The sequence below is a fragment of the Drosophila sechellia genome, chromosome 2R (genome assembly GCF_004382195.2).
Source record: "Drosophila sechellia strain sech25 chromosome 2R, ASM438219v1, whole genome shotgun sequence".
Classification (NCBI taxonomy): Eukaryota; Metazoa; Arthropoda; class Insecta; order Diptera; family Drosophilidae; genus Drosophila; species Drosophila sechellia.
In genome coordinates this window covers 12,022,053-12,037,302 of record NC_045950.1, presented here as the reverse complement: position 1 = coordinate 12,037,302, position 15,250 = coordinate 12,022,053, and the positions used below count along the sequence as shown (strand labels likewise).

Sequence of the window (15,250 nt, the reverse complement as noted above, 5' to 3'; positions counted from 1 at the left end):
GGAAAAAAATACAAAAAAATATTATTAGCCACTGTCGCGCACGAAGTCGACCAAGGAAGCGAGCGAGCAGGCAGGCAGGAGGAGTAGGAGGTCAGGGTGGGCAACGTATACCCATTACCAGTTTTCCTATTCGACAGTCTCGAAACTGAATTTTGTGCTTATATGGCCATAAGCTTAACACAATAATAACAACGTCGGTCGAGTCAGCGTCAACGGCATCGACATTTGTATAAAGACAGTCGTGATTCATGATCTGCGACAGCCGCACAACAAGTCCTTATAGTCCAAGCACATCGCGACGTGACCTTGAGCAATTCGACCCACTGATCGCCGAACGTTTTCTTTCGCCCGCAGCCGGAGTACTACAAGGACGCGCCACACTTCCGGCGAATTGGAGGCGGACCCGAGTACAGGCTGGAGATACCCAGCGCCAAATTGGATTTCACCGGCACCTATTCCGTGATAGCCAGCAATTGCCATGGCGAGGCCAAGGCTGTAATATCGCTACAAATATTCGCTAAAGGTAAGCAGCACAATGCATTTATTTATTGACCTGGGCACTGGGGGTAGATATTCAATAGGCGGGGAAAGACCACGTCACGCCAGAAGTCTTCGGCCATGCTCAGCAAACTGCTCACGAATTCCGGATCCGCTTGTACCCAAACGTAGTGTAGAGCTCCATTGCTCTCGAACGTGGGACTTAGAACGCAGTAGAGCGCCTTTTTTACATTCGCCGCAAACATCTGGATTTGTATTTGGGCCATGTACTTGGGTGCAATAGATTCGCGTGCCTCGAGGTACTTCTCAAAGTCCTCGTCAGTCTTGGGCGATTTGATTTCGACAATGTGATCGTCCGTGATGCCATCAGGGGCGGCGCACAGGAAGGGGAAGCTCTCGTGCAGGATCAGACCGCATTCTAAGTAGTTCTTGTTCTCCAGCTTCTCAGTCTGTTTCAATATGAAGCGCTTGTGTTCCTTTTGCTGCACCCGATCCTCGTTATTCTTGTCACGTCCTTTGCAAAACATCATATTGAAGATTTGATCGTCATCCTCGGAAGTTTTGCGGTTTATGATCATTTGCATCATGGAGCAACGGATGCGCATATACTGCACCTCCACCCACAATCGGGATTTGTATTTGTTTCGTGTTGCCTCGTACAGAGTTTCGATAATTCCCGTATGTGCCTGTGCCTCCATGTGTTGCACATAGCTGGGCGGATCGACGACATTGTACTCATTCGCTCGGAGCAGCACATGGTGTACGAACATGGGCTCGAACTCATCGGTGGTCTCCACACATTGCCGGTAGAGCGCCGAGTCCCTGCCACAGTCGGCCAGTTCATTTAGAATGGTCACTAGGAAAGCCTCTCCCTCGCTGGCGCTAAGTTCCTTCGAGTTTAGCTCGCTCTCCATTCGCACCTCATCCTTGGGTATTATATCACATATTCGAGTAGCAGTTGTGGGCTCCGGTTGCACCAGATTTTCCAACTCGTGGCCCCAAAACTCCACCACAGCCGAGGGATTTCGATCTGTGCTCTTGTTTAGCAGCCAGAAGGTGAAGGCCACGATGTGGGCACAAGTACCTGTAATAAACTACAGATTAGCAACTAGACAATTGTGGCCAATAAAGTCATTCTCACATGCTGCGGTGCACAGGCTGCATTGCCCGTCCATGATCATCTGCGCACTTTCAACGACCTTGAGCGCCACATTGGCGTGCGTTACCGTGTTGGCGAAGTCGGTGGCAGAAAACACGAGTGCCTTGAGTTCGCACACGTCGCCATGTCTGCGCACCTGGACGTAATCCGTCAGGAGATCATTTCTATCCGTTTGTCTGTTGGCAGAAAATCATTTTTTAATAGAATACACAGTAGATATATGTGCGAAAGGGATGGCACTCACATTTGTTTTGATTTCTCAGAGGCGCCGGATAGGCAAAAATTGTACACCATTCCGCTGTTCAGAGCAGGTATATTGTGTATGTCTGCTTTGCGGAAGCCGGGTTCCAGGTCCATGGGCACAATGATCATGCCCCTCATTTAATTTTAATCAAAATTTGAGTACAGAAAGATGAAAATTCTATGGTGTGCTAAAAATAAACATTAGGCCACAGCTGGTATCGATTATCGATAGATTCTTATATTCTTGACAGAACTAGCCAAGACACGTACGACTACTGCTTGGCAAGCAGTTTAATGGGCGCCAATTTCGAAATGCAATATTTATTTACTCAGTCAAATTGCTCAAGTATATTATCTTGTTTTCAACAGATATACTTAACAAAAGCCGCATGGATAAAGTGCATACGAGACATGGGTAAGTTCAAGCTTATTATCAAGATATGTTGTCATTAACAAGCATTAACAATTAATCAGCAACATCGAGACCCTTCCCCGATTCGTTCGCAACTTGCGAAACCTGCGCTGTTGCGATGGGGATGCGATATCGCTGGAATGCCACGTTGAGGCCGATCCGGAGCCATTCATCATCTGGGAAAAGGATGGGCATGTTGTGCCCAGCGATCGAGACTACGTGATGTCCTTCGATGGGACAAAGGCCACGCTGAGCATACCGCGCGTGTATCCGGAGGATGAGGGCGAGTACACGTGCGTGGCCAAGAACTCGGTGGGTCGCAGTCTCTCCTCCGCCTGCATTATTGTGGATGTGCCCGAGGAGAAGGAGAATATGCTGAGCAGTCAGCTAGCGCGACCCAGTGGCCTGCTATCCGCCCACTCCACTCCCCGTTCCACGCCAAGATCCACGCCCGCCAGAAGTTTCTCTCCCCTGCGCCTCTCATACCGCACCAGCAGCATCGATCTATCCGGCGTGGCGGAACGCAGGCGTAGTGATGCCCGGAACGCCATTACGGCGCCCAAGTTTCTCGCCATTCCCTACAATCGCGTCGTCGAGGAGGGCGACAGTGTGCGCTTCCAGTGCGCCATCTCCGGACATCCCACACCGTGGGCGACATGGGACAAGGATGGCCTGATTGTGACACCCACGCCGCGCATTGCCGTCAAGGAAATCGATGACCTACGCATCATAGAGATCGATGAGGTGACCTTCGACGATGCGGGCCTGTATCGCGTCACGCTGGAGAACGATTTCGGGCGTATTGAGGCCACCGCTCGCTTGGACGTTATCCGCAGCTCCCGCTACTCCAAATCGCCTTCGGTGCGCAGCGTGCGTGCCTCATCCTCCCGCCGCAATGCCCACTTGTATAGGCGCATCATGGGTCCATCCACAGGTGGGTGCTGCTCCTTGCCCAATTTTCAGCTTAACTAATTCATTTGATACCTTGGCACCCACAGCAATTGGCGGACGCATGGCTCTGGCAAGTGGCTATCGGGGTTCCTCGGTGCCCTCGGTGAGATTCTATCACAACGACGTGGAGCTGGACGCCTCGGAACGAGTTCACATCCTGCTGCAGGACTCGATGGCCCTGCTCATAGTGGACAATGTGACGCACGAGGATGAGGGCCAGTACACGTGCATCATAAGCGGCGACCACGATCCCCTCATCACTTCCACCACAGTCACCTTCCACGACTCGAATACGGAGATTCCCAGGCGTCGTGCTGTCATCACGGAACCACTGCCCGAGATTACAAAATCGCTGGAGGGCGAGGTGATCGATCTGTGCTGCTCCATCGATTGCGATGAGCCCTACACCTACGTTTGGTTGCGAAATGGCGAGATTCTGCCGGACAGCGATGAGTTCAAGTGAGTATCTGATGGATGCATCTTCACTACTTTTAAATGATCTCAATCTTTCGTTCATTGAAGCATATTAAGTTGTAATAACTTGAGTTCATAATTAGTTATAAAAACATTATTAAATTGTTTTATAAGCACTCAATTTCCAGCGTTCAGCTTGGATTGAATAACAAAAGCGCATGGGTTCCCTTTGTTTCCACCAAAATGCGAACTATGCCCATACTTATGGCACTTTCATTGCTCACTGCAGTTACATTGATCACGGCAATGGACGCCTCTGCCTGCGTATCAACGACGTCTTCGACATTGACTCCGGCACCTACAGCTGTCAGGTGTTTACCAGCGACATCAACGACTCCAACTCCGACGCCACCTTCGACTACCATTCGATCTGCAGCGCCATCAACAGCGGATGCGATTGCAGCAGCAGCGGTGAGCTGTGCGTCCTGGAGCGGGATCTTCGTGGCCAGGACGAGGAGTGTGTCCAGCTGCTGAAGACGCCACTTCCGGTGGTCTGCGCATCCGGCGATGAAGCTCTCTTCTACGCCCGTGTTTTTCCCTGCGATGCGGAAGCCGACTGGTATCTCAATGGCCAGCTTTTAGCCCAGCCGGATGACTCACTTAACATGACGGTGCGTATGCGTAATAAACGTAATAAACTTCGGAACGGTGTCTTTTTTGGCCCCAAAAAAAACCGAAGCCGAAAGCAAAAACAGTGCTCTTCATTTTCACCGCTTGCCTTGCCGCAGGCTGCTTGTTCGCACTTTTGGCGGCGAAAACAATAATAATAATTGTGCATATATATATTTATGTACATTTCGACCCGAATCTGGGAGAGAGCATGCTCATTTGCATAAGCCGCACATAGGAGGAGCTGCCAAAAGATGCGAGCTGCATGCCAACGAAGTTGCTGCCCGGGATTCATTCGTTCATCGGCGCTCGAGCGGTGCACATCGCGGTGCCATCGGTATCTCAGCCACACACACCCCACCACCCCATCCAGATGATAGGGCAATCGCAGAGCCCGGCTCAAACCGAATCAGAATCCCAATCGATCGGCACAAGGGCGTGACAAGATGTCACAGGTAGGCGATGGCGAGCCAAATGGATTGCAAGTATCAATATCGCTGGCGTTCGGTTTATGATAAGCCCCCATAGCTATTCCCATTCCCATTCGATAAGGAACGCCGCGTCGTTTGTGCTCCAATGAAAATGAGAGCGGGCGTGAAAGTGTCATTGTCACGATCACCCCGCTTCGTCCGCTCATGGAATTCCGCTCGTGGCGTAGTTTGTAGCTCCCATCCGTTCCCGCTTCTCGCTTAATTGGTGCGTGCCACGGAGAGGGTCGCTCAGTTCTATAGCAACCTCAGTCCGATCCGCGTCGCGTCACCAGCACTAGCACCTTGCTCCGGACTCGGTTCGCCCGGATTCGAATTCGGATTCGGATCGCTCCCCCTCTCCAGACACTTGTGCACACAGTATATAATTGTTTACCCATGCGAGCGAGGCGTACACCGCGAGAAAAGTAACCAGTAGTTCGTGAAAAAGTTGAAAGTTTTGTTGGTTAATAAGTCATCAGCTCAAAGTAGCTACATGGAATATATTTAGATATATATATATATATAATACCATATAATCCAAAGCATAGCTATTTTTTTTTGTATGTTGCACTTTTAGCTTAATAAGCAACAAATGGAAATAATTTAGCTTTTCAAATGGTTTTTAATATCATCTCTATGAAGAACAAAAAGTTTATCAGAAGATTTCAATCAACAATGTTTATGTTCCAATAAAATTTCAATTAACAAAGCTTTCGAGAGTGCACAATAATTTGGCTCACTTAAAAAACAATAATTCTTGAATTGAAACGTAATTACAAAAATAAGTGGCAAGCTTTTGTCTCAGTGCATGTGCGATTTTCAGCTAATTTTGCACATATATCCTCCCTCTTTTTTTCCAGTTGGAGTCTTATCCCGAGAACGGCATTCGGCTTCTGCGCATGCGTGACGTGACCGCATCGAGAAGCGGCGAGATCTGTCTGCAGGTGAAGCATCCCCAGGCGGAGTCCCGTCGAATCCCGACCACACGAACCTACACCAGCCTCCTGGTACTGCCCGCCATCCGGGGCAACAGCTCCAGTTCCTCGCTGGCGGCCAGAAGCTGCATTTTGACACGCCCCGAGGACTGCACCGCCCTGATCGGTGGACATGTTCGGCTGAGCGTTCGCTACGAGCCATTCCCGGGCACCAAAGTCATCTGGTACAAGGCGGTGAGTACAAACATAATACCCTGTATATATAAATAGCCACACATCTCGATGAGGCGGTACTCGGCTTATGGTATAACTGGTCTGCTGGTGTTGTGCAATCTTGACCTAATTTGGATGAAGCAGGCAGCAGGCAGCTCAGAGGATTACGGATCCATATTCCATATACCACATTCTTTATCTGCCATAAGCCCACTTGGCACCCTATCTCGATAGCCCCCACTGTGTCGCCTTTGGGCATTTTTTGGGCAGAGCCCAGGTCTCTCGCTCCACGGTGACTGTGTCACGATCAGTTTGCGGTGTTGTTCGCTTGGGTTTGCTGGGCCAGTTGGGTTGCTCGGGTGGTGCTTGGGTTGCTTCGATTGCCTAGCCAGTCTACGTAATGGTTGCAAACCGCAAATGCTGGGCGAGTCGCACCAACGAAGGTTGACTACGTCGATGCACGCGAAACAAATCAGCACCAAATTGAGCTATACGTCATTCATAACTTAATCTTGAAGAGACAGCCGAATTTATCTTGTTTTCACACTTCAGGCTACGTAAACAATAAGATATACCATTTGTATATTTCCAAAAATGTATTGAGGAAACTTAGGCTTATACCTGTTTCCCAGTGTAATCTATGCACTTCTCACACAAATCTCTTTCTTCGCTTCACAGTGTCATCCCATTGTGGAGAGCTCCAATGTGACGATCCGGACGACGAGCCAACAGTCGACGCTCTACATCACGGACATCTCGGCGGACGACAGCGGCAAGTACACGGTTGAGGTGATGAACGACTATGGCGTGGAGGCAGCCGCTGCCTCGGTGGCAGTGGAAGGTCCTCCGGAGCCACCAAGTGGCCAGCCCAGTGTATCGCTGGGTCCAGATCGCGTGGCAGTGGCCTGGTGTGGTCCACCCTACGACGGTGGCTGTATGATCACAGGTTTTATGTGAGTATCAACTGTTTACACTTCCACTCAAATTGCTAATACAAGCCGCCTTCCTTCAGCATTGAGATGCAGACCATTGGCGATGAGAACTGCGATGAGGACAGCTGGCAGCAGGTGACCCGAGTGGTGGACAGCTTAGCGTACACCGTCAAGAACCTCCAGCCGCAGAGGCAGTACCGATTCAGAGTGCGTGCCGAGAATATCCATGGACGCAGTGCACCCGGCCAGGCCAGCGAACTGGTACAGATAACCAATACGCCACAGAGGAGCACATCATCTGATGCCAGCGATCGTTTCGGACAGGCGACAGTTAGCGTGCAGTCTGGTGGAGATTTCAAATCCCGCTTCGAGATCATCGAGGAGCTGGGCAAGGGACGATTTGGCATCGTTTACAAGGTGCAGGAACGCGGTCAGCCGGAACAGCTGCTGGCCGCCAAGGTGATCAAGTGCATCAAGTCGCAGGATCGGCAGAAGGTGCTCGAGGAGATCTCCATCATGCGCGCACTGCAGCATCCCAAGCTTCTCCAGCTGGCTGCCTCCTTCGAAAGTCCCAGGGAGATTGTCATGGTGATGGAGTAGTGAGTATAACTACACATATCTTTAGAGGATCACCATTGACCAGTTTTCGAATTCCTTAGCATCACTGGCGGAGAACTATTCGAACGTGTGGTGGCTGATGACTTCACCTTGACCGAAATGGACTGCATCCTGTTCCTGCGCCAGGTTTGCGATGGCGTGGCCTACATGCACGGCCAGAGTGTGGTGCATCTCGATCTGAAGCCGGAGAACATAATGTGCCATACGCGCACTAGCCACCAGATCAAGATCATTGACTTTGGTCTGGCCCAACGACTGGATACGAAAGCACCCGTCCGGGTTCTCTTTGGAACGCCCGAGTTTATACCACCAGAGATCATTAGCTACGAGCCCATAGGTTTCAAGTCCGACATGTGGAGTGTGGGCGTCATTTGCTACGTGCTGTAAGTGGAGCATTTGGAGCATATTATCTCTATGGGATTAACTTTAACTTTATTTTTGTAGACTCTCGGGTCTGTCGCCTTTCATGGGCGATACCGATGTGGAAACCTTCTCGAATATAACTAGAGCGGATTACGACTACGATGACGAGGCCTTCGACTGCGTGTAAGTTGGTATATCTTTATCCAAGATTCCTTAATCCTAAATACACTTCACGTAGTTCGCAAGAGGCCAAGGATTTCATCTCGCAGCTACTGGTCCACCGGAAGGAGGACCGCCTGACCGCCCAGCAATGCCTGGAGTCCAAGTGGCTGAGCCAACGACCAGACGATAGTCTCAGCAACAACAAGATCTGCACGGATAAGCTGAAGAAGTTCATCATTCGGCGCAAGTGGCAGGTTAGTAAATGCTTCAAGATCGCTGCTCCCAAAGATCTTAACCCTGCTCCTGCTGCTTCTGCTGCTCCTCCTGCTGCTCCTGCTTCTGATAATCCAGAAAACCGGAAATGCCATCCGTGCTCTGGGTCGCATGGCCAATCTGTCGGTGTCGCGAAGGAACTCAGCCATTGCTATGGGAGTACTGAGCAGTCCAAGGCCATCGATATCAGGTCTGGGCATGCTGACCGCCAGTGCCATTGGGGGTGGAACCAGCTCCCAGATGACATCGCTTCACGAAGAGGAGGATGACTTCAGCGGCGAGATGCCGCCAGTGGAGAAGCGCACCGTTCTCAAGCTGCGAGATAAATCCCAGTGCAGTGAACGCAGTGATTCAGGCTACAGTGAGTGTTCCAACTGCAGTGGAGCCCAGGAGACGCTGCTACTCTCGCTGGCCAAATCCAAACTGGAGGCTATAGCGAAGGCGAGCACCTTGCCCACGGTGGTGCACGATACGGAGCAACCCGTTAGCCTGGAGCTGCCCACCAAGGGCGAGGCCATCATGCGCTCCGACTTTACCAACACCATCAAGATGCGCAAGAAGTCACTGGAGGACAGCGCTGCGCGGGAGAAACCCAGGTCCAAGCCCCAGGTCAAGCCGCTCCTATGTGAGTCCAAGCTGAAGGTGTCCCAGCTGAAGGACAGGTTCCAGGTGTCCCCTGCTCCTGCTTCTGCATCTGCATCCGCTGCTAACAAACCTCCGCTTGCCTTTGGGCCCTTCAAAATAGCCAAGGTGGCGAGTGTGGGACGCATCAGTAGAAGTAATCTTTGCTTGTGACCCCAAACGGATCTTGAAGTCTTGCTAGGATTCTTTGAACTATAATTAAAAACATTAAAATAATCTTAAAGTTACTTAAACTTAGCGAAATTCATAGAACGCTCAACTAAAACCAACTGATTTTAGCTTTCTAATCAAACGATCTCTATGAATTTAACTTAACTAAAGCTCAGCTATCTGAAATAACACCTATTTAAACAATTAATCTAAGGATATTTTAGCATGATAGGATAACCAAAGTCCTGCCAACTGAAACCTAACTCTCCATATATGATCATAAATATGACTTTAGGATCCGTTTAGGGCTTGTTCTTGAAAACAAACGTTTGACTAACCGCCTGATTGTTTTCCCCTTTGCAGCAGAGGAGTCGGGAAGGAGCGGTAGAGGCACACCCAGTGGATCTGGCAAAGGCAAGCCACCCCAGGTGCGTTCCATGCCCAGCTCTCCGCTGCCCCAGCGATCCGCCACGCCGACGCGGCTGATGAGCCAACGTGTCCGCGAGGCGGCCGAGCGTCTTGCCCAACAGCACACGGTGGTCAGTGCTCAGCGGCACTTGGGCAATGGGAGGGGCACCGGCACTGGCAATGGAAATGGCAACAGCAATGGCAATGGCAATAGTAATGGCAATAGTAATGGCAATGGTAATGGGAACACGGCGGAGACGAATCGCGAATCACGCGCGCGACGTCTCATCAAGCGATTCAATAGCGAAACGCAGCATATCACGTCCTAGTTTAAGTCGGTTAAATGCCGACGAGCATAACTTTATTACAGATAAAGCAGATATAGCAGATATAGCATTGTTTAAGTAAAAAATATATATATACCCCAGAGAAACTCTACGAAACACTCGAATATGAATGCGACTGCGGATCAGCATCCCACCCACCCAGCAACCTGGATCGCGGATCCATAATCCACAGACCCGCACACACACACACCCACTCACAGTAGGATACATATGTATGTCTGCATTCAAGCGGATGCACTCCCTCCGGTCAGAGGGAACTGTACTTAGGCTAGAGGAAGCTAAGTGTTTAAATTATTGTATCGATTTATATACATATTTACCATACTAATTAAAGTTAATGTTACGAAACGCAGGATCAGTAATCTTAGTTCAATGGGAATCAATGTTCGATTAGCGGATGATCGCGCTCCTTGAGGCGCACCCACAGTCCGCCGGAGGCTCTCAGCGTGATCCGGAAGGTGGCCGCAACGGTGGTCTTTCCGGTTACGGGAAGCAGCTGGTAGCTACGCAGCAGGCGCGACACTATGGTCTTGATCTCCATGATGGCGAATCGATTGCCAATGCAGTATCTGGGTCCAGCGCTGAAGGGTAAGAAGGCGTAGGGATGACGGTTCTCGGAGTTCTCGGGCGAAAATCGCTCCGGCTGGAACTTCTCCGGATCGGGATAGATGTGGGCAAGACGATGGGTGGCATAGGGGCAGATGAAAACGTTGCTGCCGGCGGGCAATGTGTGCTTCGCCAGGCGAACCTCCTCGCCCAGTTTACGGGCAATAAGCGGGACACTGGGATACAGACGCAGTGCCTCCTTGATGCACATCTCCATGTAACGCATCTCGTGCAGATCCGTCATCGTGGGAGCTCTATTGCTGTCCTCAAATATGGTCGCCAGCTCCAGGACACAGCGATCTTGGCACTCGGGATTCTGGGTCAGCAGGAAGAGAGTGAAGGCCACGGCGGCACCCACCGAATCCTGGCCAGCCAGCATGAAGGTACAGGCCTCGTTGACGATATCCTCCTCGGTGAAGTCCGGATTGCTCTCGGAGATCTCGATCATATGGTCCAGCAGACACTTCCGCTCGCTATTACCATTATTATTGTTCTGGATTTGGCGACGTCGCTGGATCATTTTGCGTGTGAAGTCGTTGAGGCGCTTCTTCTGGTTAAGCTCATCGTTGGCCATCTTGGTCCAGTGGTAGATCCCGTCCAGCAGCAGCCAGGGCTGCGTGAACCGCGCAGGCATCATGATCTTGCCCTGGCGGAACGGCGAGTCCTCCATCATGGCCACATCCTGACCCCTTTTCTTGATCGGCACACCCAAAACGGCCTCTGCAAGTCGTTCAGGGATTAAGTGAGGAATTATGGCTTGCTAATCCCCTAAAGACTCACCATTTAGTATGTCCAGTACGCAGTTGTTCACGTACTTGGCAATATTTATCTCCGTGCCCACGGCTTCGGCATCCAGATTCTCGTACAACGACTGCGAGGCATCCACAAAGGTGTCAATGAACTTCTCCAGCAGATTGTGATGAAACGCTGGCTGGATGAGCCGACGATGGTTGCTCCACTTGGAGCCACTGCTGGTTATCAGACCATCACCCAGGAAATTGTGCATCAGCCGGTAGAAGAAGACCTTGTTGGTGTGCTTCTTCGAGGAGAGTATCACCTGCAGATCCTCCGGCTCCAAGACAGCAAAGAAGGGAAACAGCAGCACCCAGATCCGCACCAGAGATCCATATAGATCGAAGGCCTTGCCGGCACATCTGCGCATCACTGTGAAATGGGATTCATATTTAACTTGAAAGATATCCTTCACGAAAAGGTTTCTCCAAGGATCTTACAGTCCTTATCCGTTACCAGCATGCAGTTGCCCAGAAATGGCAGCGATGGCGGACCCGTGAGCCTCAGCGAGAGGAGCACCGATCTCAAGTAGGTGTTCAGGGTGGCGTAGAATGTGTAGATGCTCAGGCTGATCACCAGGAGGATCAGAATGGAGCACAGCTCCAAATTGGTGGTGCGCTCCAGCTGTGGGGACGAAAGCAAACGCAGATGCATTGGGTCAAGTCGCGTGGATAATTGCCCGCCTAGGTCAATATTTGGTTTGCTGTCGAGAACGCGGAGCTCTTGAACGCACTTCATCAGCTACGCACTGCGCTCACATGGAGTCTAATTAACTGGGGGATCTTGGAGCACTTAGGCATTCGAACTTGGATGCGAGCACTTGCCCTTGCCGCGTGTCGCAAGTTTTCGGCAAACACACGTTATCGTAATCGCAACGAAAGTATAAGTTATGTATCTAACTGCGGTGTGAATTGCTTGGGCCAACACGGCGTATGGGCGATGCTATAGGTACGTGTGTGTATCCATAAGATCGATTAAAGCACCACACCGTCCATGTGTACGTGTTGCTTTGCTTTTTTTTCTTTTTTGGGCCATTCGCGTCGATGTTTCGTGGTGCAACAGGTTACACGATGAGCACAAAACATGACAAATGATGATCACCGGCCAAAAATCCAGGGACAGCCTTTTGTTGCCCACTTCCCACACCCTTCCTCCACTTACCCCCCCAAAAAAAACCCCTTTGTTTGGTTCTGGACGAGAGTGAGAGCCCCAACACCATTAGCCAAATGCGACTGGCTTCAGGGCCAAGTGAAACCACCGGCTGGTTAACTGACTCAGATCTCAATGATTAATTTATTACGGGCAAGGAATCGGCAGACGATCGCAGTTGGTCATCATAAAGTTTATCCAAAAATCTATGGGGGACATGCCATTTAGTGGGAACTAGCAGCAGGAATGATCTTACCATCGGTTCCTAGTAAACTAAGTTAAAGAGTAAAATAATAGGTAATGGGCGCTGCTAATCCTCCTCAGCAACCTCATCCTCGTAGCCCTCGGGCAGGGCATTCACCTCGGCGTTGTGGAACAAACTGCGATTGCCATCTCCCCATGGGAATCGCTTGGTCCGGCGCCTCAAGTACTCGTACTTGGCGAACGGCTCCCGATCCACGTGCTTGTGTCCGGTGAAGGCGTTCGCGGCGCACAGGACGATGGCCGGCAGGGCCAGCAGGAAGGTGACACGCTTCCACAGACCAGCGGTATTGGCGGGCATATTGCCCATGAGCCGGATATCAAAGTTTGGCATGTATCCGCACAATAACTCGACTTATTCTGATGCCTGGCTGGATGGCTAGCTAGCTTGAATTTGAATACTCGTACTGTGGCGATTTGAATCTGATCCGTAACACCCACGCCTGCTGCCCGAAACTATTGTCGCAATTAGGAACTCTCAAGGGGATCCGAGCCAGCGCCACAAGGTCCAACAACCCGCGTATCTTTGTTTAATCAGCCCAATATTTGACCAGAAACCGCTGAAGCGTCCAGAAGGCTTGCGCTCCGCTCCAAGCGGCTACTTCTACTTTTTTTTTTCCTCTTCATCGAATATTTCTTAGTTTCTATAGCTTTTTTTTGGACACGGCGTATCCATCCATCCATGGTGCGAGGTGTGCAGAACCCGCGCCGTGTTTGCTTGCCAATTGGCACCTGGCCACTAATAGATATACATCATGATAATTTCCCACTAATTCCATAAGTTATCATAATGGTCTTCCCAAACGAGAGGCTGCTTGTCGAGGCACCAAGACCGCCCAAATCCAACGATCCATTGAGATTGCGGTTAAAAATGATTCAAATGCAAGCAAAGTTACTAAAATTGGTGAGCAAATCTAGTTCAAAACTTGAACTTGAAAATGTGATTTTCATTAAATTATTCAAATTGGTGGGTTAATATAATTGAAAACTTGCACTTGAAGCTGAAGATTTTATATATTTACTTAAAATGCTTCATTGCTCATTGATAGATAAATGATAATTAAATAAAAAGTTATAAACCTAAATCATTTCACTTTAGTAATGAATGAATATGAATGAATGAATGAATGAATAGGTAATAAAATTTAGGTTCAAAAATTCTCTAATATTTGCGATCCTTTAGGAAATACACGTTATAAACTCTATAAAAATTCTTTAAAAAATCAGAAACGTAATAAACACCATATTACATATTACTTAAAAGTTTTTCCTTTTCGTTTTTTAACTTTAGCTGTGAGTAATCCTTTTTATTCACAACAAATTGCGTTTAAAAATTTTTATATTTTTTTCACTCACCACTTTTTCCACAAACATTTTAGTCACGTATTTGTATTTTTTATCTTTAATCGTTCACACAAGAGTCCTTGCCACAAGCAACACATAGACCAAGTTAGTGAGCTCCACTTCGATTTGGAGTATATCCGTATTTTGGTCTTATTGGCCAGAGTCACATCCGGCGACTGATGAGCTACGAGTGCGGGACCTCCGCCGGTTGGCGTCTATTTATAACCGATTTGGCCCGATCAAGCTCGGCTTGAACGCCGCCGAAAATGATGTACGTGCTAGCTACGTCGCTGGAGTCCCCGGATACCCGCATCCCCGAATCACCAAATCGGTATCGGCTAGATGCCCGAGTGTATCGAGTATAGGTAGTAATTGCCAACTAGTCGGCACTCGAAGTGCTAAGTAGCTAGAAGTGGAGATGGTGCTGGATGCTGGATGCCCCCTGTCAAGTGGCATGGCAATCAATTATCCGTTTGCTGCTTGTTTGATGTATCCAACGCACCTCTCCTCCTCCATGGAATGGCAGACCCTTTGGGTTGCCAGTGGCACTTCGCGCTCAACGATCGGAGTGGTGGGAATGGGGGAAGTCAGCGGGAGATCTTCAGACGCGTGCCAGTGGATCGAACTTTGAGCGGATATTCAAATGGCGCAGACGGGCCTCTTCACGTTGTTGATTACATCAATCATTTATGTTTACAGTGTAGTCGTCATATTTTGCACATTTACATTTACTGGTGCTTTTAACGTCATCATAAATTCTACAAAATATATTCGGGATTTATTTCCGCGAAATTTTAACCTTTGCTAATCTTCAATTGTTTACTGAACACAAACGAATAAGGTTTCTTATTCATTCATTCATCATTCAGTTAAGATCGTTTGCGTTATAGGTTTAGAAATCTTAGAAATCCAATAGCGCATTGGTTACTGATTAAGAGTTATTATCAGTAAGAATATTATTAGTAATTATTATTATGCCAATCAGCACGATTAGACTACCACTTCTTGTACTTTTGCTGCGGGTTCTCGTGCACCACCGATTAATATGGTAAATAAATCCCAGACTGCTTTTCCGACACCACTTATCTGAAGACACGATTCCATGGAGCTTCGACTAGACGTCTTCGTCATTCGGGACGAGTAAAGTTCAGTGGCAAATGAAATAGAGTCGATCGATGACTCAACGGATCGCTTTGCTGATAATCCCCATTTGGGTTCACCTTAGCTGTCCAGTTGGCT

General features: G+C 49.2%; 4 protein-coding genes across 12 annotated transcripts in view; 1 reads left to right on the top strand and 3 right to left on the bottom strand.

The window, feature by feature from the left end:
- The window catches only part of LOC6609348 (myosin light chain kinase, smooth muscle), a 41,166-nt gene extending 31,270 nt beyond the window's left edge, over positions 1-9,896 (top strand). For 5 of the 9 annotated variants that reach the window (XM_032714645.1, XM_032714642.1, XM_032714643.1 and 2 more), the window contains 13 exons: positions 355-523; positions 2,270-2,315; positions 2,375-3,246; positions 3,311-3,722; positions 3,967-4,348; positions 5,677-5,985; positions 6,643-6,917; positions 6,977-7,495; positions 7,556-7,897; positions 7,959-8,060; positions 8,116-8,293; positions 8,391-9,090; positions 9,468-9,896. In XM_032714645.1, coding sequence (XP_032570536.1) covers positions 355-523; positions 2,270-2,315; positions 2,375-3,246; positions 3,311-3,722; positions 3,967-4,348; positions 5,677-5,985; positions 6,643-6,917; positions 6,977-7,495; positions 7,556-7,897; positions 7,959-8,060; positions 8,116-8,293; positions 8,391-9,090; positions 9,468-9,841 — 4,680 coding nt within the window. In that variant the 3' untranslated portion in view covers positions 9,842-9,896. Of the gene's footprint in view, positions 1-354; positions 524-2,269; positions 2,316-2,374; positions 3,247-3,310; positions 3,723-3,966; positions 4,349-4,675; positions 4,802-5,117; positions 5,242-5,676; positions 5,986-6,642; positions 6,918-6,976; positions 7,496-7,555; positions 7,898-7,958; positions 8,061-8,115; positions 8,294-8,390; positions 9,091-9,467 lie in introns of those variants that run through there. The other 4 variants (XM_032714644.1, XM_032714646.1, XM_032714653.1 and 1 more) reach the window with 4 other exon arrangements.
- Positions 512-2,120, bottom strand: LOC6609349. The gene is made up of 3 exons (XM_002034002.2): positions 1,902-2,120; positions 1,640-1,833; positions 512-1,582 (listed from the first exon to the last, which is right to left on the bottom strand). Exons 1-3 carry the CDS (start codon positions 2,036-2,038, stop codon positions 546-548), a joined length of 1,368 nt encoding a protein of 455 aa, XP_002034038.1. The 5' UTR covers positions 2,039-2,120; the 3' UTR covers positions 512-545.
- LOC6609347 (probable cytochrome P450 4aa1) lies at positions 9,831-14,217 on the bottom strand. The gene is made up of 4 exons (XM_002034000.2): positions 14,024-14,217; positions 11,698-11,881; positions 11,246-11,629; positions 9,831-11,185 (listed from the first exon to the last, which is right to left on the bottom strand). Exons 1-4 carry the CDS (start codon positions 14,039-14,041, stop codon positions 10,239-10,241), a joined length of 1,533 nt encoding a protein of 510 aa, XP_002034036.2. The 5' UTR covers positions 14,042-14,217; the 3' UTR covers positions 9,831-10,238.
- LOC6609346 (cytochrome c oxidase subunit 6A, mitochondrial) lies at positions 12,523-13,646 on the bottom strand. The gene is made up of 2 exons (XM_032714665.1): positions 12,663-13,646; positions 12,523-12,612 (listed from the first exon to the last, which is right to left on the bottom strand). Exon 1 carries the CDS (start codon positions 12,999-13,001, stop codon positions 12,717-12,719), a length of 285 nt encoding a protein of 94 aa, XP_032570556.1. The 5' UTR covers positions 13,002-13,646; the 3' UTR covers positions 12,523-12,612; positions 12,663-12,716.
- Positions 14,218-15,250: the final 1,033 nt, after the last annotated feature.

Bases quoted from the DNA above. Each gene is read 5' to 3' on its own strand.
- LOC6609347 (XM_002034000.2), bottom strand. The intron at 11,630-11,697 runs GTAAGATCCTTG...CCCATTTCACAG, and splicing joins GCTGGTAACGGATAAGGACT to TGATGCGCAGATGTGCCGGC. The intron at 11,186-11,245 runs GTGAGTCTTTAG...AACGACTTGCAG, and splicing joins CGTACTGGACATACTAAATG to AGGCCGTTTTGGGTGTGCCG.
- LOC6609349 (XM_002034002.2), bottom strand. From the start codon at position 2,038: ATGAGGGGCATGATCATTGTGCCCATGGACCTGGAACCCGGCTTCCGC. The intron at 1,834-1,901 runs GTGAGTGCCATC...TTCTGCCAACAG, and splicing joins TCTGAGAAATCAAAACAAAT to ACAAACGGATAGAAATGATC. The intron at 1,583-1,639 runs GTGAGAATGACT...AGTTTATTACAG, and splicing joins CAGCCTGTGCACCGCAGCAT to GTACTTGTGCCCACATCGTG.
- LOC6609346 (XM_032714665.1), bottom strand. From the start codon at position 13,001: ATGCCAAACTTTGATATCCGGCTCATGGGCAATATGCCCGCCAATACC.